The sequence below is a fragment of the Eleutherodactylus coqui genome, chromosome 11 (assembly GCF_035609145.1).
Source record: "Eleutherodactylus coqui strain aEleCoq1 chromosome 11, aEleCoq1.hap1, whole genome shotgun sequence".
Lineage (NCBI taxonomy): Eukaryota > Metazoa > Chordata > Amphibia > Anura > Eleutherodactylidae > Eleutherodactylus > Eleutherodactylus coqui.
The window spans coordinates 54,089,465-54,111,130 of NC_089847.1; the positions used below are offsets into that span (position 1 = coordinate 54,089,465).

Genomic DNA, 21,666 nt, shown 5'->3' on the forward strand with positions numbered 1-21,666 from the left:
ATGTACCGCTGGTGGCTTCCTGGGACCCACCCATGCTGTCGGTCCACACGGAGTTGTAACTGCATGTGTCCACTTCTAAAGAACCCCAATCTGACTGGGGAATGCAGTGTGGGCCGAAGACCACCTGCATTAAACCTGACGTTACCTCAGCTGTGATGGGCAATGCAATGGGATATATTTATGTACCGCCGGTGGGTTCCAGGGAGCCACCCATGCTGTGGGTGCACACGGAATTCCCATTGCGGAGTTGTACCTGCCTGTGACTATTTATAAAAAAACCCCGGTCTGACTGGGGCATGCAGACACCTTGACAGAATGAATAGTGTGTGGCACATGGGTTCCCCATTGCTATGCCCACGTGTGCAGCTCCTCATGGAGGTGGCACAGGATTGGATTTATCATTGCTTCTGTACAGCATTGTGGGCTATCGCCCCGCCCCTTTTAAAGAGGGTCGTTGCCTGGCCGTGCCAACCCTCTGCAGTGTGTGCCTGCGGTTCCTCCTAATGGCAGACGCGCTTATAAATAGACATGAGGGTGGTGTGGCATGAGGGCAGCTGAAGGCTGCGCAGGGACACCTTGGTGTGCGCTGTGGACACTGGGTCATGCGCGGGGGGGAGGGGGTTGGGCAGCATGTAACCCAGGAGAAGTGGTAGCGGAGTGTCATGCAGGCAGTGATTGTGCTTTGTTGGAGGTAGTGTGGTGCTTAGTTAAGGTATGCATTGCTAATGAGGGTTTTTCAGAAGTAAAAATTGTTGAGAGGTCCCACTCTTGCCGCTATTGTGGCTTAATAGTGGGACCTGGGAACTTGAGATGCAGCCCAACATGTAGCCCCTCGCCTGCCCTATCCGTTGCTGTGTCGTTCCCATCACTTTCTTGAATTGCCCAGATTTTCACAAATGGAAACCTTAGCGAGCATCGGCGATATACAAAAATGCTCGAGTCGCCCATTGACTTCAATGGGGTTCGTTACTCGAAACAAACCCTCGAGCATCGCGAAAATTTTGTCTCGAGTAACGAGCACTCGAGCATTTTGGTGCTCGCTCATCTCTACCCTGTAATTAATGTGCTCATTTTCCGTGCCAGTTCTGTTCATCTCAGATATGGACAGAACTCGAGGAAGAATATTGGCAGTGTTAGACAGCTGCAGACCTTCTTGACCTGCTAGGATTTATAGGTTTCCCCACAGACAGTATCTTACAAGGAAGCTTCTTAACCTCTTAGTGATCACTCGTACGTGTTTTCACGTTCTGGGAGTCTAGTCTGTAATTTACAGGACTGTAAAATCACACTGGCCCTGTAGCGTAAAGTCCCAGGGCCTGTGAGTGTGACAGCTCCCTGATATTGGCTAGTGGCGGTAGCCGAGAGCCTGGAACTGTCACCGGGGCCACAGTGTGCGACCCCCTGTAACGCGATCGCCATTATCCAACGGATAACGACGATCGCATAAAAGTTTAAAAAAAGTTTACGTTTTTGGATCCATGAGGAGAAATGAATCTACTCACCTCTGCCCTTCGCGATGTCCCACGGCGTTCTCGTCCTGCAAGGACCTGTCGCCGGCTTCTGTGAATGCACGCCAGTTTCGGGTGCATGCGCAGAAGCCCGGAGAGCCTGGGAAATTTAAAAACTCCCTGCTGCCGGCTATGAGAGCTAGCTGAGAGCAAGTAGATGTCACCAGGAGCTGCGATATGTGGTCCCTGGTCGTGTGATCATCGTTATCCAATGGATAACGACAATCATGTAAAGTTAAAAAGAGAAAGTAAAAAAAGGTAAAGTTTCATCTCCCCTTACAGATCATATCTGTCATTAGAGATGAAACTACTCACCCAAGACCCCCGGATTTCTCCCCCGACGAGATTGTTATCCACACGCCTTCTCCCGGCTTCTGCACATGCGCCCGTCGGCAAAATGGCGGACACATGCACAGAAGCTGAGGATTGCCTGGAAAATTTAAAATCCCCCTGCTTTTGGCTACCAAAAATAGTAAGAGCATGGAGATATTCCTTTTAGGGAGTCAAATTTTTTTCCTGTACAAGAGTGCAATGGGGGCTAGAAATGATTTAGTTGTGCCCTGAAATCTCATTGATGTTCCCTCCATTATAGGTTTAGCCATGTGTCCTAAAAGTAGATTGGGGCATTGCTGAATACAAGAACTAGTGCTATTAAATCTGCGGCGCATCTCCCCAGTTTTCCCTTCATGAAACAAAAAAAACATTCATGAAAGTGCTATTTATGAAAAAAAAGTATTTGATTTTTTTTTAGCATGCTTTATAATAATTTTTGCAAAAAATGGGGGTCAGAATGGTCAGTACAAGCCTAGATAAATGGGGTAAGGGGTCTAGATTTCAAAATGGGGTCTTTTGTGGGGGCATTATATCGTTTTGACAGCTTGATTGCTCCATAAGTGAGCAATGGGGCCTGGAATGTATTCAGTTGTGCTCTGAAAGCTAAAAGGTGTTCTGTCCATTACAGGCCTAGCCATGTGTCCAGTCAGCAGATTTGGGCTACAATGGGTATGTTTCTGAACACAGGACAAACTGGGGTATCTATTTTGGGGTTCAAGTTTTCTTTCATATGTGTGCTGTACAAAAAAACTTTTTAAAATGACAATATTGTCAAAAAATGAAAATTGTATTTTTTCCTTCTGCTTTGCTTAGATTTTTTCAAAAACTGCGTTGAAAAGATAAATTTGTTCAAAATCATGGGTATAGTTTACAAAATTGAGTCATTTGTGGGGGTCCTCTATTTTTTGGCAACTTAAGGTCTCTACAAGTGTGTGGGACCTGAAACACCTTCAAGCAAAATTTATGTTCTGAAAGCCACTGAATGCCCTTTTCGTTGTGGGCCTCATTGTGCATAACGACATAATGGGTATGTTTATGAACACAGGACAAACAGGGGTATGCATTTTGGGGTGCAAATCCTCATTTTCATGTGCAATATAGGGGAAAAAACTGTCTTTATCCACTTAGTGACGAAGCCTGTTTGCAGCTTAGTGACGGAGCCAAATTTTTAAAATCTGACATGTGTCACTTTTCACCACATGTTGTACTTCATATAGGTGGAAAAAATAGACTGATAGTATTTATAAATATTTATTAAAAGTGCCAATATTGGGAATTTTTTTTCACATTTTCAACTGTAATTACACAAATATGTGCAAACATACTGTACAAAATTTTGCTAAGGTATATATTTCCATCAGTTTACTTTATTGTGGATGCACATTTGAAAAACTTTCATGTTTTTTTAACCATTTTGGAGACATACAAATTTAACATTACTTTTCAGCATTTTGAAGAACACTTTGTTTTCCTACACTAAGCCAAGATTGGAAAGGCTCATGAGTGTCAGAATAATAGATACCCCCCCAAATGACCCCATTTTAAAAACTACACCCCTTAATGTATCACTGAGGGGGGTCATGAGTATTTTGACCCCACAGTTTTTTTTCAGGAATTAATTCAATTTAGAGGAGAAAAAATAAAATTTCATATTTTTGCAAATATGTCAATTTAAAGACATATTTTTTCCTATAGTTTACATGAAAATAAAGATTTACACCCAAAAATGGATCCCCATGTTTGTCCTGTGTTTAGAAATATACCCATTGTGGCCCTAATCTTATATCGGAGTGCACAACGGGGCCAAAAATGAAAGGAGTAATCGGTAGCTTTCAGAACATAGATTTTGTTGAAGTCATTTTAGGCCCTATTGCCCACTTGTAGAGTTCTTGAGCGGCCAAAACCATAGAGAACCCCCACAAATGAGCCCATTTTGAAAACTAGACCCCTTAATGAATTTATCTACGGGTGTACTGACCATTTTGACCCCACAGTTTTTGAATGAATTCAAGCAAAATGAAAAAATTGTGATTTTTGTTTTTTTGGCAATTCTGTCATTTTAAAAACAGCTTTTTTTGTACAACACACATATGAATGAAGACTTGCACCCCAAAATGGATACCCCTGTTTGTCCTGTTTTTAGAAATATACCCATTGTGGCCCTAATCTTATGTCTGGATGCACAACGGGGCCCAAAATGAAAGGAGTAATCGGTGGCTTTCAGAACATACATTTTGCTTGAAGTCCTTTTAGGTCCCATTGCTCACTTGTAGAGTTCTTGCGTGGCCAAAACCATATAGAACCCCCACAAATGACCCCATTTTGAAAACTAGACTCTTTAAAGGGGTTGTCCCGTGACAGCAAGTGGGGTTAAGCACTTCTGTATGGCCATATTAATGCACTTTGTAATATACAACGTGCATTAAATATTGGCCATACAGAAGGTATTTACTTACCTACAGGGGGTCCCCCCCCCCCCCCCGTGCTGGCGTCCCCATTTCCATGGCGCCGACCAAACTTTTCCTCCGGTCGCAGGAACAGTCGCGCTTGCGCACTGAAGATTCCTCTTCTGGATGGTCCGGGCTCACGAGCTGCGTCCCGGCTCCTCCCTCTTCTCTGCATCATCACGTAGCTTCGCCCCGTCATGTGGTGCCGATCAGCCAATGAGGTGGCTTAATCGGCAGTGGAGCTCAGACTGGAGAAGAACATCCACGGTGCACCATGGGAGAAGACCCGCGGTGCACCGTGGGAAAAGACCAGCGGTGCACCTTGGGAAATGACGGCAGCCATCTTGGAAGAAAAATTTTATAACTTCATAAAACTGCTTCATGGTGAGTAGAAACGTTCTATACAAACGATTTACATGGGTAGTTTGTGATGTTTGCTGAACATGGGGGACTGAGCTGTGAAAAAATTTTCATTTTGGCCGTGGGGCAACCCCTTTAACAAATTCATCTAGGAGCGTACTGCATATTTTGACACCACAGTTTTTGAATAAATGCAAGCAAAATAAAAGGAAAAAAATTGTGATTTTCGCTTTTTTGGCAATTCTGTCATTTTAAAAACAGCTTTTTTTTGTACAACACACATATTAATGAAGACTTGCACCCCAAAATGGATACCCCTGTTTGTCCCGTGTTCAGAAACATACCCATTGTGGCCCTAATAGATTTACAGGACACATGGCTAGGCCTACAATGAAAGGAATACCTGTTGGATTTCAGGGTACAACTGAATAAATTCCAGGCCCCATTGCCCAATTATAGAGCCATTGAGCGGCCAAAACGATAAGTAACCTCCTCAAATGGCCCCATTTTAAAAACTAGACCCCTTAACAAATTCATCTAGGGGTGTACTGCGTATTTTGACCCCACATTATTTGAATGAATCTAAGCAAAGCAGAAGGAAAAAATTCAGATTTTCAAATTTTTTTGGCAATTTTTTAAATTTAAAAACCGTTTTTTTGTACAGTGTACATAGGAATGAAGCCGTTCACACCAAAATAGATACCCCTGTTTGTCCCGTGTTCAGAAACATACCCATTGTGGCCCTAATTTACTTACAGGACCCATGGCAAGGCCTATAAAGGAGGTAACACCCGTTGGATTGCAGGGCACAACTGAATAAATTCCAGGCCCCATGGCTCATTTGTACGGAATAAAAATTGACTCCCTAAAAATATCCCCCCCCCCCTCCGCGCCCTTTTAGGTGTTCCCCAAATCTTAGATAAAAGTAATAATGTGAACTGTGTGGTATTTCTGAAGACAGGGGTAATTACAGAGGCTGGTTGGAATGGGCCCATGGGGCGATAAAACCGGGTATCCCCCCTACTCTCATGCTTTTTGAGGGTCCTTTCTTGACCTCAGTGGTGGGTATGGGGTGAAAAAGTGGCTTTCTGTGAGTCTTCGCAAGCTTCTCTCACGGCAGTCTCACACAGAAGGCGCTCAACAAGCTGCTCCTGTAACTGCATGAAGGCGAGCGTTCCCGGGGCTTCTTGTAAAATACGTATTACAGGTAGTGGTCTGAATAACGCCAGGCTCACACAGACGTATGTGGAATCCGGCTGTGACCCTGCGTATGGCCGCGTAATGTACTGCGCATAACTGCGTACTTACACGGGCGGTTATGCGCAGTACATCTTTTTTTTGTTTGTATTTCCCGCACCGTCACTTAGCGATGACGCGGGTACCCGCAGCCTGTACACATACAGTTGCGTATGGGCAGCGGGTATATCCACGACCATGGAGCACAATAGGCTCTATGTTGCAGATATCCGCAGTAAAATAGAACCTGCTGTGTTCTCTTTTCTGTGAGTGGATTACATGATTCCAACCCACTAATGTGAGCGGAATTGTGTAATCCAATGCGATTGATCTGCGTATTACTGCGGATCAGACGCATGCGGAATCCGTAATTCCTATCCGGTCATGTGAGACCGACCTATGTTAGAGCGCTACTTTTTTTTCGGCTCAACGAGGCCACCTGTCACTGCTCCAGTGAGGGCAGCTGAATCTTAAACTTTTTAAAACTTTTTTTAACTTTTATGCGATCGGCGCTATCGATTGAATAGCGCCGATCGCATTGCCGGGGGGACTGGCTGCAGCCCGGGATGACAGCTCCATGCTGTCGGCTACCTGCAGGCACTGACAGCATGGAGCTGTCACGTCCAGAGCCTGAGGGGCATTAATCCTAAGAGGACGCATAATTCTACGTCCTCTAGGATTAAAGCCCACTCAGGCAGGACGTAGTTTCCCGATGGGGCCGTCACTAAGAGGTTATAATGACATATTTGCAAAGATAACATTTTATTTTTTCTCTTCTAAATTGCATTAACTCCTACAGAAAACTGTGCGGTCAAAACCTGTTTTTCAAATGTGCTTCCAGAATAAAGTAAACAGATGGAAATATATATTTTATCAAAAATTGGTACAGTATGTTTGCACATATTTGACATATTGCAGTTGAAAATGTGAAAAAAATTACAATTTTTTATAAATTTTCTCAATTTTGGCACTTTTAATAAATATACACAAATTCTTTCGGTCTTTTACCACCCAAATGAAATACAATTTTGTTGAAAAAATAATGTCAGAATTATTTGGATATGCAAAACTTTTACGGGGTTATTCTATGCTAAAGTGACACATGTCAGATTTCCAAAATTTGGCCTGATCATTAAAGGGGTGGTCTCGCGAAACCAAGTGGGGTTATACACTTCCGTATGGCCATATTAATGCACTTTGTAATGTACATCGTGCATTAAATATGAGCCATACAGAAGTTATTCCACTTACCTGCTCCGTTGCTAGCGTCCTCGTCTCCATGGTTCCGTCTAAAATCGCTGGCGGCTTGCTTTTTTAGACGCGCTTGCGCAGTCCGGTCTTCTGCTCAGCACGAGCCGCTTCAGTGTGTTAGCCGCTACAGCTCTTCTGCGCATGCGCAGAAGAGCTGTAACCTCTCGGGAGCGCGCTGGAGCGGCCATTCTGCTACCATCCTCTGTTAGAGGAAGGTGCAGAGCCGCCCAGCCGAGAAGCCCAGCCCAGCCGAGCGGAGCCGAGAAGCCCAGCCGCCCAGCGCCGAGAAGCCCAGCCGCGCGGAGCCGAGAAGCCCTGCCTAGAAGCCGCCCAGCCGAGAAGCCCTGCCTAGAAGCCGCCCATGTAAGTGAGGGGTCGGGGGTGATGTGTTAGCCTACCGCCCTGCCCCGTAGCCTACCGCCCTGCCCCCGAGCCTGCCGCCGTGCGCCCAAGCCTGCCGCCGTGCGCCCGAGCCTGCCGCCGCGCTGCCCCCCGAGCCTGCCGCCGCGCTGCCCCCCGAGCCTGCCGCCGCGCTGCCCCCCGAGCCTGCCGCCGCGCTGCCCCCCGAGCCTGCCGCCGCGCTGCCCCCCGAGCCTGCCGCCGTGCGCCCGAGCCTGCCGCCCTGCCCCCGAGCCTGCCGCCCTGCCCCCGAGCCTGCCGCCCTGCCCCCGAGCCTGCCGCCGTGCGCCCGAGCCTGCAGCCGTGCGCCCGATGCTGCCGCCGCGCTGCCCCCCGAGCCTGCCGCCGCGCTGCCCCCCGAGCCTGCCGCCGCGCTGCCCCCCGAGCCTGCCGCCGTGCGCCCGAGCCTGCCGCCCTGCCCCCGAGCCTGCCGCCCTGCCCCCGAGCCTGCCGCCCTGCCCCCGAGCCTGCCGCCGTGCGCCCGAGCCTGCAGCCGTGCGCCCGATGCTGCCGCCGCGCTGCCCCCCGAGCCTGCCGCCGCGCTGCCCCCCGAGCCTGCCGCCGCGCTGCCCCCCGAGCCTGCCGCAGTGCCCCCGCCGCGCTGCCCCCCGAGCCTGCCGCCGCGCTGCCCCCCGAGCCTGCCGCAGTGCCCCCGCCGCGCTGCCCCCCGAGCCTGCCGCCGCGCTGCCCCCCGAGCCTGCCGCCGCCATGCCCCCGGAGCCTGCCGCCGCCATGCCCCCGGAGCCTGCCGCCGCAGTGCCCCCGGAGCCTGCCGCCGGGGCCTGCACACACACACACACACATGCATACACACACACATGCATACACACACACACACACACACATGCATACACACACATGCATACACACACACACACACACATGCATACACACACACACATGCATACACACACACATGCATACACACACACATACACATACATGCATACACACACACACATACATGCATACACACACATACATGCATACACACACACATACATGCATACACACACACATACATGCATACACACACACACATACATACATACACACACATACATACATACACACATACATACATACACACATACATACATACACACATACATACACACACACATACACACACACACACACAAGCGCGCGCATGCATGCATACACACATACATACACACACACATGCATGCATACACACACATGCATGCATGCATACACACATGCATACATACACACATGCATACATACACACACATACATGCATACATACACACATACACACATACATACACACATGCATACATACACACACACGCATACATACACACGCATACATGCATACATACACACACATACACGCATACATACACACATACACACACACACATGCATACATACACACATACACACACACATATATATATATACACACACACACATACACACACATATATACACACACATATATACAAACACGTGTGGGTATATATATATAATGTGTGTGTATATATACACTCACGAATACGCGTATGCGTATACTCATACACACGTATACTATATATATCTATCTATATATATATAGATATATATATAAAATGTGTACACGCATATATACACACACATATATATTTAGGTGAAAAAACTATTTCATCTAAAACAGTGGAAAGTGAATTGCAGGGAGGCATTACAGTACCTTCTGCTGAGAATTCAGCACTGGACAGCTCCCTGCTATACTGAAGCCTGGGTTACTTGTGCAGGGGGAAAGGATCAGCACTGGACAGCTCCCTGCTAATACGAAGCGTGACCGGCGTCTCGGGAGCGAGCACGTCGGGCTGAAGCAAGCGCAGGGAGAAGAAGCGGCGGCCATCTTTGGGAAACTTTTTATAAGTTCATGAAACGCCAGAACTGTAAGTAGGAACCGGCTTTAAAAGCCATTTACATTGGTACTTAGTAATGTATGCTGAAGAAGGGGGACTGGGCAAAAAAAAAATTTCACTGCTGCCTCGAGACATCTCCTTTAAGTTGCAAACAGGCTTGGTCACTAAGGGGTTAAGGATAAGTTTGCACAAAACCAACACTGACTTTTCGTTTTAAAGCATATCAACATGGTTTTCAAATTGATTTCTAGGGGGCACACGGATTTGCAGGCATTTAACTCACACACTCTGTAATACTAGTCTAGCGGTCGTGGGGGCCCTATACTGCTGTAATTAGAGTGTGCCCCTTGACCTGTCCTCTGGCATCTGCGCTCCTGCATGCAGCACAAACACTGGTCAAAGGAATCGGGGGTCACACTACAATTACAGCAGGGGTGGTAGCCACTGCCGCCACTGGACCAGATCTTAAGAGCAAGTAAGTAAAATGTTTGTTGGGATGCTGCCTGACTGGGGATCACTATTACTACTGAGGCTACTAACATGGGACCTTAATTCCTACTAGTGCCACTATGGGAAAAACTATTCCTGCTAGGGCTACTAGGGGGAACACTGTTATTACTAAGGCAACTACGGGAGTGACTATTTTTCTCAGTTTATAACAGAGGTCACTAAAATTACAGGGGCTACTATGAGGCACACTATTACTACTGGGTCCACTGTGGAAGTCACTATTACTACTGTGGCCACTACAGGGGTCACTATGACTACTGGGGACACTACAGGGGTCACTATTATTACTGAGGCTGCTAACAAGGATCACTATTACTAGTGATCCCTCTAAAAGGGTTTACTATTACTACTGAGGCCATTAACGGGGGGCACTTTTACTACTGGGGCCACTAACAGGTTCATTGTTACTACTGGGGCTATTAGCGAGGTCAATATTACTACTGTGGCCACTAATAGGGTCATTAAAACTACTGGGTCCACTATGGGGGTCACTATTACTACTGGGATCTCTAACAGGGCTCACTATTACTACTAAGGCCACTTCAGGGGTCACTATTATTACTGAGGATACTAACTGGGATCACTATTACTAGTGGGCCCTGTAAAAGGGTCAATTATTACTACTTAGGCAACTAAAGTGTGTACTATTACTACTGGGAACACTAACAGGATCATTGTTACTACTGGGACCACTAACATGGTCAATATTACTACTGGGGCCATTAATAAGGTAAATTTTACTATTGGGACCACTAATGCGTTCTCCGTTAACACTGGGATCACTACAAGTGTCACTATTACTACTGAGGCCTCTAACTAGTGGGACTTCTAATAAGGTTCACTATTGCTACGGGGGACCACCACAGGGGTTACTACTATTACTGAGGCCACTAGCAAGAACACTATTACTACTTGGGCCTCTAACAGGATCATTGTTACTACTGGTGCCATTAATGACGTAATTATTTCTATTGGGACCACTATTACTACTTGGGCAACTAACAGGGTCATTGCTACTATTACGGCCATTAAATAGACCAATATTACTACTGGGGCCTCTAATGGGGTCGCTATTACTACTGGAACCACTACAGGGGTCACTGTTACTACTGAGGCTACTAATGGGGGTCACTATTACTAGTGGGACCTCTAACAGGGTTCATTATTACTACTGGGGCCACTAACAGGGTCATTTCTACTTTTACGGCCATTAACTAGACCAATATTATTACTGGGACCTTTAATGAGGTCACTATTCTACTGGGACCACTACAGGGGTCACTATAACTACTGAGGCTACAAATTTGGGGGCCACTATTACTAGTAGGGCATCTAACAGGGTTCACTATTATTACTGGGGACACTAATGTGTGCACTATTACTACTGGGGCCACTAACAGTGTCATTGTTACTACTGGGGCCATTAACAAGGTCAATATTACAACTGGGGTCACTAATGGGGGTCACTATTACTACTGGGACCACTACAAGAATAACTATTACTACTGGGGCTAGTAACAGGGGTCACTATTACTAGTGGCACTCTAACAGGGTTCACTATTTCACTGTGGCCACTAATAAGGTCATTAATACTACAGGGGCCACTAATGGGTCATTACTACTATTACGGCCATTAACTAGGCTAATATTACTACTTGGGCCTCTAATAGTGTTGCTATTACTACTGGGACCTCTTTTGGTGTCACTGTTACTACTTGAGCCGCTATTACTACTGAGGCTACGAATTGGTGATCACTATTACTAGTGGCACTCTAACAGGGTTCACTATTACTACTGAGCCACTAATAGGGTATTAATACTACTGGGGCCACTGACGGGGTCATTGCTACTGTTAGGCCATTAACTAGGCCAGTATTACTACGGTGGCCTCTAATGGGGTCGCTGTTACTACTGGGACCACTATCATTGTCACTATTACTACTGGGACCACTACAGGATCACGATTACTACTGAGGCTAGCAATTGGGGGTCAATATTACTCATAGGGCCTCTAACAGGGTTCACTATTACTACCGGGGTCACTAACAGGTGCAGTATTATTACTGGTGCCACTAACAGGGTCATTTTTACTACTGGGCCATTAACAAGGTCAATATTACTACTGGGGTAACTACCAGGGTCACTATTACTACTGGGGCCACTACCAGGGTTACTATTACTACTGGGACCACTACATGAGTCACTATTGCTACTGAGGTCACTAACAGGTGTTACTATTACTAGTGGCACTCTAACATGGTTACCTATTACTACTGTGGCTACTATTACTATTAGAACCACTAACAGGGTCATTAATACTACTAGGACCACTAAAGGGTTCATTTTTACTACTAGGGCCATTAACTAGGTCAATATTTCTACTGGGATCACTAACAGTATCACTACTACTACTGGGGCCACTACAGGAGTCACTATTATTACTGAGGTCACTAATGGAGGCACTATTAGAAGTGGGGCCTCTAACAGTGTTCACTATTACTACTAGAGCCACTAACAGGGTTATTATTACTACTGTGGACACTGATAGGTTCACTATTACTACTGGGAGCATTAACGACGTAGCCATTATTATTGGAGTAATTAAGGGGGAAGGGCATTTACTATTAGGGCCACTACTGAGCCCCATAATGGTTTTAATATGTGTTGGGTATCTTTTGTATTGGTGCTTTCCATGACTGTTAAGTGGGTGGATTTATTTTTGTATGGGGAAGGGGGTACTATTTCACACTTCGCCTCAGGCAGCTTTGACTTTCTTCTAATCTAAAGCTACTGTATAGCATACACTTTTCTAGCAGGAGGATGAGCTTTAGTTTTATAGCCCTGTCAGTTTCATATGGCTGTAACTCAGCTGTGCCTTAGCATTTTTTATTGCAGACGCAAAACCCAAACCACCTAGGAAATTAGTAGTGTTTGGTTAACTAGAACAAGTGAAATTCCAGATGTTGTGCCCATAATACACATGCTAAAATGTGGCCATGTTATGAACATGAGAATTGGCCCTTATGAAGTGAAAGTCTGAGGTGTCACAGAAATATAAGTATGTTGTGGGGTTAAAATGGATTTTGTACTTACCAGCAATTAACCAACCAAAAATAAATAATAATATAAATCCCTCCAATACTGCAGATACTTGATGGCATAACAATTTTAATAGCTGCAGTATGATGGCCAATAATTGACTCACACCAGCCACTATCAGGTAAGTTGAAATCAGAGGTTGAAGTGGACATTTATTCTGGTACATAACACCTGTTGGAAAATTAAGTTATAAACTAGCATTAATTGACTTTCATAATATCACAAAATATATTTTACACAGTAAATTACTTTAGACTAAGTACAATGCTAACTATTATCATACAATAATAATTCTGTTATAATGCAAATTTATACAATGTAAGTTGAACATTTAAAAATAAAGCCTCGTTTGCATGGCGTAATTTGGGTGTGCGTAATTTGCCAGCTCACTCACTTCTCTTTACGTTTGAACATTCCTCGCTCACTGTTTCTGCATTCAGTTGAATAGTATGGAACGAACTATGACAATTTATAAACTACTATAAAAAGAAAAGAGACACAGCGCTTCCATGCTGCAGACCACCGAGAGAATGTAGGAGAGTAAATGGAAGAAAATGAAACTCTGACCTGAAGCTGAACAAGTCACGGCAAGTGCAGGCAGGGAACAGCTACAGCCCTACACCTGTACAATTATAAACTATGGCTCTGATTTTTCTGCATATGGATTTTAGAATCCATGTCATGGAAAAAATGGAAGTGACATGTCAATTTGTGACATGGAAACCATGTCAGGTGGGTGCATGGGGATTTGCCTCATGGAATAGGGTTAAATCCACTTGCCAAATCCACATGTAAGTCCGCAGCAGGACTCAAAGGTTCAGCTTTGAGTTTGGCTATTGATTAAGCATCAGATCCATGTTGGAAAAATCTGACATGGATTTTATACTTATTATACTCGTATGAACAACGTCTAAGGCCTCTAGCACATAACTGTATTACGGATCTCTACAACATAAGTATTGCTATGGGATCACACTGTATTTATAGTGATTTAATTAGTGTATATGATGTCATGTAGTGTATATTCCAAGCTTATTTTCTGAAGTTTAGACCTTTCTTAAACAGGACAGATTAATTATATATAGATATACTTAAATCACAGATCGGATCATCAGATCCCCATGAATAAAAAATACAAGTTGAAAAAATGTACTGATATATTTTGTGTAATTCATTGACAACAACATATTAACAGTCAATAGAAACCAAAATCATCAACCAACTGAGGGCTGATTCCAAATCACCCAGAAAATCATGCTCTTGATGAGATGGTGGATAGTATCCTGGGAAATCTCCTCCCAGACCTAGATTGGGACATCAGTGAGCTCATGGACAGCTACTTGGTGCCATCAGATATGGAATGTCCCAGAAGCTCTCAAGTTGGATTTAGTTTGGGGGAACGTAGAAGCCAGTGAGTGGAATTAATACCTTCATCATCCAGAAAATCCCTACATACTCTGGCCATATGAGACTGGATATTGTCCTACACCAGGAGGAACAATGGCACTGACAATTTCATCCCAGCACCTAAGAGAGGTCAGGGTCCAGTTGCCAATTTTAGTGTTCTCTGGCGAAAAATAGTCAGACTGCATGATACTGGGCTGTGAGCACAGGGCCCACTATAGTATGTCGGGCCTTCATGCCACCCTCATGGAGTCTGTTTCTGACAGTTTGGTCAAAAACATGTAGGCGAGTAGCCTGCTGGAGGCCACTACCTGTGCAAAGTGATTGAATTTCAGGTACCACCTCATGCTACCAGTAGTGACAAGGAAACTAGCAAAATGCAATACTCAATCAGGAAAGATAAGGACAGGGGAATGATCAAAACCATTCCATTTTTGGGGTTGTCTTGCAGTTGTCTTTCCAGTGCACTTGTTGTTACTTTTATTTACAACAAATCAGGTAAAATGGATTTACAATGGTTTATGCTTCATAATTGGACAGATTATTATACCAGCAGTTTTATGGTGCCCTCATACAGGACAGTTTGGCTGCAGTATAAACTGCACCAAAAACCACATCAGCCACGTGTTGCATTTTTGCTGTGGTTGTGGCTAGTTTACCTTAAACACCAAATCCATGGCAAAAACAGTTTTCATCACATCCAAACCAACTGTTCTCTGTGAATGTGCCCTGAGGGACTGGATTAAGCCTTTCCAATCCACTGTCTGACATCTTCCTACATTTGATTAAAGCTTGTTCAGCTCCAATGTCAGAAGACGTCCGACAGGGTTTTCTTACCGTTTATTGCCAGCCACTCGACTGTCAGAGCCTCTCTGGCGCACGCACACTGGCTTTAGCCAGCAGATGGCAGAGTTGTATAACAGCAAAAAGATCAAGCCTTTTAGGAAAGCCTGAATCCAAAATTGGATTGGAAAGGGTTAATGCCCATTTACATGTAACTATTGTTGCTCAAAATTCACTCAATTCAACAAAAGTGTATAATAGTTGTTGCGTCTAAACGTGAGCGATTGTGCACTTTTTGTTTGCTTTTTATTTGTCGCTTAGTTTCAACCTGCGTAAAAATCATTGCCGGCTCGTTCACGTCTTGTTACGTTTTAAATACTGCCCGCTCAGTGCTTAACATAGAAGTGTAAAGCACTGAGCGAGAAGTGAGTGAGAAGTGAACAATTCTCAGCAGTGATGTCAATTGCTCGAGGGCTCATTCAAGCAAAAATTATCCCATGTAAAATGGCCATTAGATTGTATGGCACCCTTATACTGTGACAACTAAGTGTTCCTTTAGTTTGTTTTGAAAGAACAGAGAGAAAGAGGGGATAGATGAGAGAGTGAGGGGTTGGAGGGAAAAGAGGTGAGAGGGGGGAGAGAGATGAAAGGTAGTGGAGAAAGAAAAAGAGGAGAGAGAGGGTACTGTTGTACCTTGTCAACACTGGAAGTGGTGGGTGTCAACAAAGGTGAGGCTGTTTGACAGCCAGGTGATGCCCCCAGTTCGTGATTGGCTGCACAGCTTGCTCCCCCTCAGGTCCTGCAACTCACTGCTCTGCTACGACACACTCGCTGGCTCAGGGTGTGACAGGGACCTGTAGCAGTTAACCGCTACAGTGCCGGCAGATCCAGTGACAGGAAGCATTAGGGGGTGACTGAGAGGAGCTGGCAGCAGTTAACCGCTACAGCAACAGTAGGGGCTGTAATATGAGGTGGCAGGCGGTGAGTGAGAGGAGGTGGCAGCATTGTCAGCAGGGGCAGTGACTGGAGGCGGCAGGGTGTGAGTGAGAGGAGTTGGCAGCATTGCCGGAAGGACCAGTGACTGGAGGCAGCAGTGGGTCAGTGAGAGGAGCTGGCAGCAGTTAACCGATAGAGCACTGGCAGGTCCAGTGATAGGCTAGCAGCATCGGGATATAGTTATGGCTGGGATGGAGGGTTAGGGCTAAGGTTAGTTTCAGTGTTAGGCTTACATTATTAGCTGATAATGCTTCGATGTGAATGCGGCCCTGACTCTCACATGGAAGCATTTACAGCTAATAATGTAAGCCTAACACTGAAACTAACCTTAGCCCTAACCCTCCATCCCAGCCATAACTATATCCAGACAGCCAATCACCATCTTGTGGATGTACACTGGGCGGATACAGCCTTCACTACGTATCTACCCATACTTGTGGTGGAGACATAATACACCAGTACCGGGAGAGAGAAAGGAAAGAGGAGAGAGAGAGCAGAGAGAAGGGAAAGAGGGGATAGAGAGGGGGAGATGGGAGTGAGGCAATAGAGAGGGGAGAGAAAGGGCAGACAAAGAGAGACAGGAGAAATAGATGGGGAGAGAGAAGAGAGGAGAGAGATGGGAAAGAAAATAAAGAGGGAAGACAGAGGGGAGAGATGAGAGAGAGGGGGAAAGAGAGGGTGGAGAGGGAATAGAGATGGGAGGGGTGGAAAGAGAGTAGAGGGAGGGGAGAGAGGAGAGAGGCAAGGAAGAAAAAAGGGAAATAGGTGAGAGAGGTGAGAGAGGGAAGAGAGATAGGAAAGGCAGAAGAAAGATGTGAGGGGATAGAGAGGGAAATGAGAAGAAAGAGGAGGGAGAGAGGACAGAGAAAGAGAAAGTAGAGAGAGGTGAGAGGGAGGAGGTAGAAAGGGAGAACAGAAAGAGGAGAGATGGGAGAGAGATAGGGGAGAGGGGAGAGAGAGCAAGATAGGGGAGAGAGAAAGGAGAGGAAGGGGAGAGCAAGGGGAGGAGAGAGAAATAGAAGGTAGAGAGAAGGAGGAGAGAGTGAAGAGGGGGAGAGAGATAGGAGCTGAGAAAGAGAGAATACAGAGAGGGGAGAGAGAATGGCAAGAAGGAGAGAGGCGAAAGAAGGGAAAGAGGTGAGAGAAAGGGGGAGAGGGGAGGGAGAGGGGAGGGAGAGGGGAGGGAGAGGGGGGAGGGGATAGAGAGGGGAGAGAAAGGGGAGAGAGGAGACACATAGGAGAGAGAAAGGGGGTAAAGGAGAGGGGAGGGAAGAGGGAGAGAGGGGGTAGAGAGGAGACAGAGATGGGATGGAGATTTGAGGGAAGGGATAGAGAGGGGAGACATGCAATAGAGGGAGAGAGAAGGGATAGAGACGGTGGAGAGGGGTGAAAAAGAGGGGAGAGAAAGAAGGGGGTATAGAGTGAAGAGAGAGCAGAGAGAGGGGAAAGAGGGGAGAGAGAAAGAGAAGGTAGAGAGAGAGGAGACAATGAGGAGAGAGAAAGAGAGGAGAGAGGGAAGAGAGAAAGGAGAGGAAGGGAAGAGAGAGGAGAGAGTGAGAAGTGAGTGAGAGAGGACACACAGAGAGGGAAGAGAAAGGAGGGGGGAAAGAAAGAATAGAGAGAGAGGAGAGGGAAGAGAAAGAGGTAAGAGAGAGGAGACAGAAATGGGAGAGAGGAAAGACAGTGGCGAAAGAGGGAGAGAGGAGAGAGAGAAGAGAGGGAGTAAGGAGAGAGGAGATAGAGATGGGATAGAGAGGGGAGGGAAGGGATAGAGGTACTATTATACCTTGTAACTACCGGAAGCTAGGAGCTGACAGGTTTAGCTGCAGTAGATGCCCCTAGCTTCCCATTGGCTCATAATGTGCTGTGTTCAGCCGTCACATCTACGCATCCCCGGCGCTGGCTACTGGCGCTGGCTACTGCTGCTGTAGCTGCCTTACAGCTTGGTACAACGGCATGTGTCTGCCCTACCAGGTGTGTGGTACTGCTGCTGCCAGCTGACAGCTGTGTGCAGCGGGGTGTCAGCGCTGTCTGTTGCGCTGCCTGCACACAGCTCACTCTACCGCTGCAGGGCTACTCACATGTCCACATTCCCACTGCTGGCTACTGCTGCCAGCGTCTCACACCTCGGTCCAGCGCCGTCTGTGAGGTGTGTATTGTGCTTGCGGCACACATCTCCCTCTACCAGCCCGGTGCTGCCCTACGAGGTGTCTGGTACTACTCTGCTGCCTCCTCTCCCTTCAGGAGCTGTCACAGCCGCTGGCGCTGCTGACTGAGAGGCAGATGGGGAGCGGAGTATCTTACCGGCCGATTTATGTTCCCAGCCAGATGGGCAATATTTGCTCAGCGCTACAGCATACGGGGAAGAACAGCGTTTGTATTAATATTTGCTTGGTTGTTAGGGTTAGTGTTCCTGTTAGCCTTACATTATTAGCTGTAAATGCTGCCATGTTACACCTGTAACATGCAAGCATTTACAACAAATAATGTAAGCTTAACAGAAATACGAACCCTAACCCTCAAGCCCAGGCAAAAATCTATACAGACGCTCCTAGGACCCTCTGGAATTCAAGCAAATGGGAACGTGGGGCGTGACAGGGGCGTTCCTCTGTGCAAGCCCTGTCAAACCCCTATTTTCCGGTGGTGACAAGGTACTAGGGATAGAGAGTGGCTAGAGAGAGAGGTGAGAGAGGAGAGAAAAGGAGAAGAAGGGGAGAGCAAGAAGAGGAAAGAGAGAGGGGAAAGTAGAGGGGAGGATAGAGTAAAGAGTGAGAGAGATGGCACGAAGAGAGGGGAGAAAGATAGAAGTGGGGAAAGAGAGAATAGAGAGGGGAGAGAGAAGGGCAAGAGGGGAGAGAGGAGAGAAAAGCGAAAGAGGTGAGAGAGAGACATGGGGAGAGAGAAGACAGAGATGGGAGGGAAGGGATAGAGAAGGGAGAGATTGGATAGAGAGGGTGGAAAGGGGTGAGAGAGATGATAGAGAGAACAGAGGAGAGAGATAAAAGAGGGAGGGAGAGAAAATGAGGAGAGAAAGAGGAGAGATGGGATAGAGGGGGTGAAGGAATAGAGAGGGAAGAGGGTGGAGAGGGATGAGAGAGAACAGAGGGGAAAGAGAGAGAGGAGAGGGAGGGAGAGAGAGGAGGGGGTAGAGAGGTCAAAGAGAGGGGAGAGAGTGAGGAAGGAGAAAGAGGAGAGATGGGAGACAGAGGGAAGAGAGAAAAGAGAGGAAGGGGAGAGAGAGGAGAGAGTGAGAAGTGAGAGAGAGATAGGACACAGAGAGGGGAGAGAAATAGGAGAATAGAAAGAAAGAATAGAGAGAGTGAAGAGAGAAGGGCAAGAGGGGAGAGAGAGGAGTGAGAAGGGAAAGAGGTGAGAAAGAGGGGAGAGAGGAGAGACTGAGGCAAGAGAGGGAGAGACGGGGGGTGGGGTGGAGAGGAGATAGATGGAGATGGGATAGAGAGGGAAGAGATAGAGAGGGGAGAGATGGGATAGAGGAGGAGAGAGGGTGGAGAGGGATGAGAGAGAAGAGGGAGGAAGAGAGAGGAGACAGGGAGGAGAGAGGAAGAGAAGGTAGAGAGAGACGAGAAGGTAGAGAAAGACTAGAGAGTAAGGAGGTAGAAAGAGAGGACAGAGACAGAGGATAGATGGAAGAGAGAGGAGAGATAGGGGAGAGAGAAGGGAGAGAGAGGGGGTAGAGAAAGGAGAGGAAGAGGAGAGCAAGGAGAGAGAGAGAGAGAGAGAAAAAGGAGAGGAAAGGGAGAGAGAGAGATCAGAGGAGTGAGGAGTGAGAGAGAGAGAGAGAGAGAGAGGACATAGAAATAGGGGGGAGAGAGAGAGGAGAGATAGTATAAGGCAGAAGAGAGAGAGAAGGAGTGGTGAGAGAGATAGAGATGTTGAATATCGAGACATAGTAAGTGCTGTGCTAAGTTGGTGAGTCAGAATATTGTTTCATTATATATGCTTCCAAGCTGACTGTGTATGTAGTTTGGTTATCAATGTATAGTAAAACAAAATTAGAAAGCAAAGCAAGAAGATAGGAGCACTCAGGAAATAATTGCTCTGCTATTTGCTTCTTGTTGCTTACTGGCAGTAGCAGTTGTGCAGCTGATGGATGGATCTTTAGGAAGGTGCAGAGATGAGGACTGTCAGAGCACATAACCACCTTCTTCCAACAAATTGTATCCTTGAACTGTAACCGCCCATAAAGTATCTGGTGACTAATGTCACATTATGTGTTGCTAGGTTATATTGTGTTATGTTAAATTGTGTTTTGTTATTCTATATAAGAATGTATGTAATGACTAACAAGCACTTTAATGCATTCATTGTAGCGTACATGTGAATTACTGAATGAATATGAACAGTGCCTCTAAGACAATAATATGGTGTAGCATTGGTCACACAGGGTAGCTAAGGTTAGTGGTCAGGTGTGCAGAACGTGTAGAAGCTGTAGCATTCTAAAAAGAGGCCAGGTTATAAATATCAGGAGCTCAGGATGCCTTTTCAAAGGTTAGCTACAGAGTGCAAAGGCAGGGTGCTGCTGAGTTAAGGGAAGAGTATCTGTGATTAAAGTTGGATAACACAAGTGATTCTGGACCACTTTTGACCTAGAGACTGTAACATAGATAGGTCCAAGCCAAATACTGTGAACTTATTTGATGACTACAACTGCCCGCTGCGAGTGTACTGAGGGTAGAGACTGCTCTGTTATTAATGGCAACTACCTATGGAGTTATAGACACCTGTCTTGCTATTCTTGGCTACGCCTACTGAAGCTACTTTGCAAACTGCATTTAGAGACTGTTTCATTGCTATTGGTAACTGCCAAGCTCTGTGTCAAAATATTGTAACTATCACACATATGCCATCTATAAGACACTGTAACCATATGCTTGTGTAGTGGCCCGAAATAACTATGTTTGGCCCCTCCATAACTGTCTTGTATTTGTCTCACATGTCATGTCTTCAGTGTGGATGCACTATGCAAATTGTCTTGTCACCAGTCATGTGTATCGCACAGCTGCAGCATGCAAAAGGTTAATGTCTGTGAATGTCTGAGATATGTCTGCAAAATGTAACAATTTGTGTTGCCACGTGAGTATGCAAGTTATATATGTGAGTGCAAGAGGAGAGTGAGGAGTTCCATTTTCTTCAACGACTGGGTGTGGAGTGAGAGTGCCGGCCACATGGGGGTACATTCAACCCTCATGTGGTGAAGAATGGAAGAGGAAGAGAGATTTTCCTGATGGTATAATGCTAGGATTCCTACCTTAAGGAGGAGAGAGAGAGAAGAGAAAATGGCTCCACTGTGCAGTGTCCTCAAAACGTTAGCAAGTGTCAGTAGAGTGTTTTGTCCTCCTCTGGATTGTGTGCGTCCAGGAGTGGAGTCATACAGATAACTTGACTGTAGGCCTGGTGTCATCCTGTGTTCCCTGACCTCCATCTTTAGTCTTCCTGCACTGG

The 21,666-nt window shown here is 46.2% G+C and overlaps 1 protein-coding gene across 3 annotated transcripts in view; it reads right to left on the bottom strand.

Annotated features, from left to right (window-relative positions):
* Window positions 1-21,666, bottom strand: part of LOC136582855 (transmembrane protein 272-like) — a 90,758-nt gene that overhangs the window by 15,943 nt on the left and 53,149 nt on the right. For 2 of the 3 annotated variants that reach the window (XM_066584124.1, XM_066584125.1), the window contains one exon: window positions 13,015-13,191. The exons of the other annotated variant lie outside the window; for it this stretch is intronic. In XM_066584124.1, coding sequence (XP_066440221.1) covers window positions 13,015-13,191 — 177 coding nt within the window. The remainder of the gene's footprint in view (window positions 1-13,014; window positions 13,192-21,666) is intronic. 3 annotated transcript variants of the gene reach the window in all.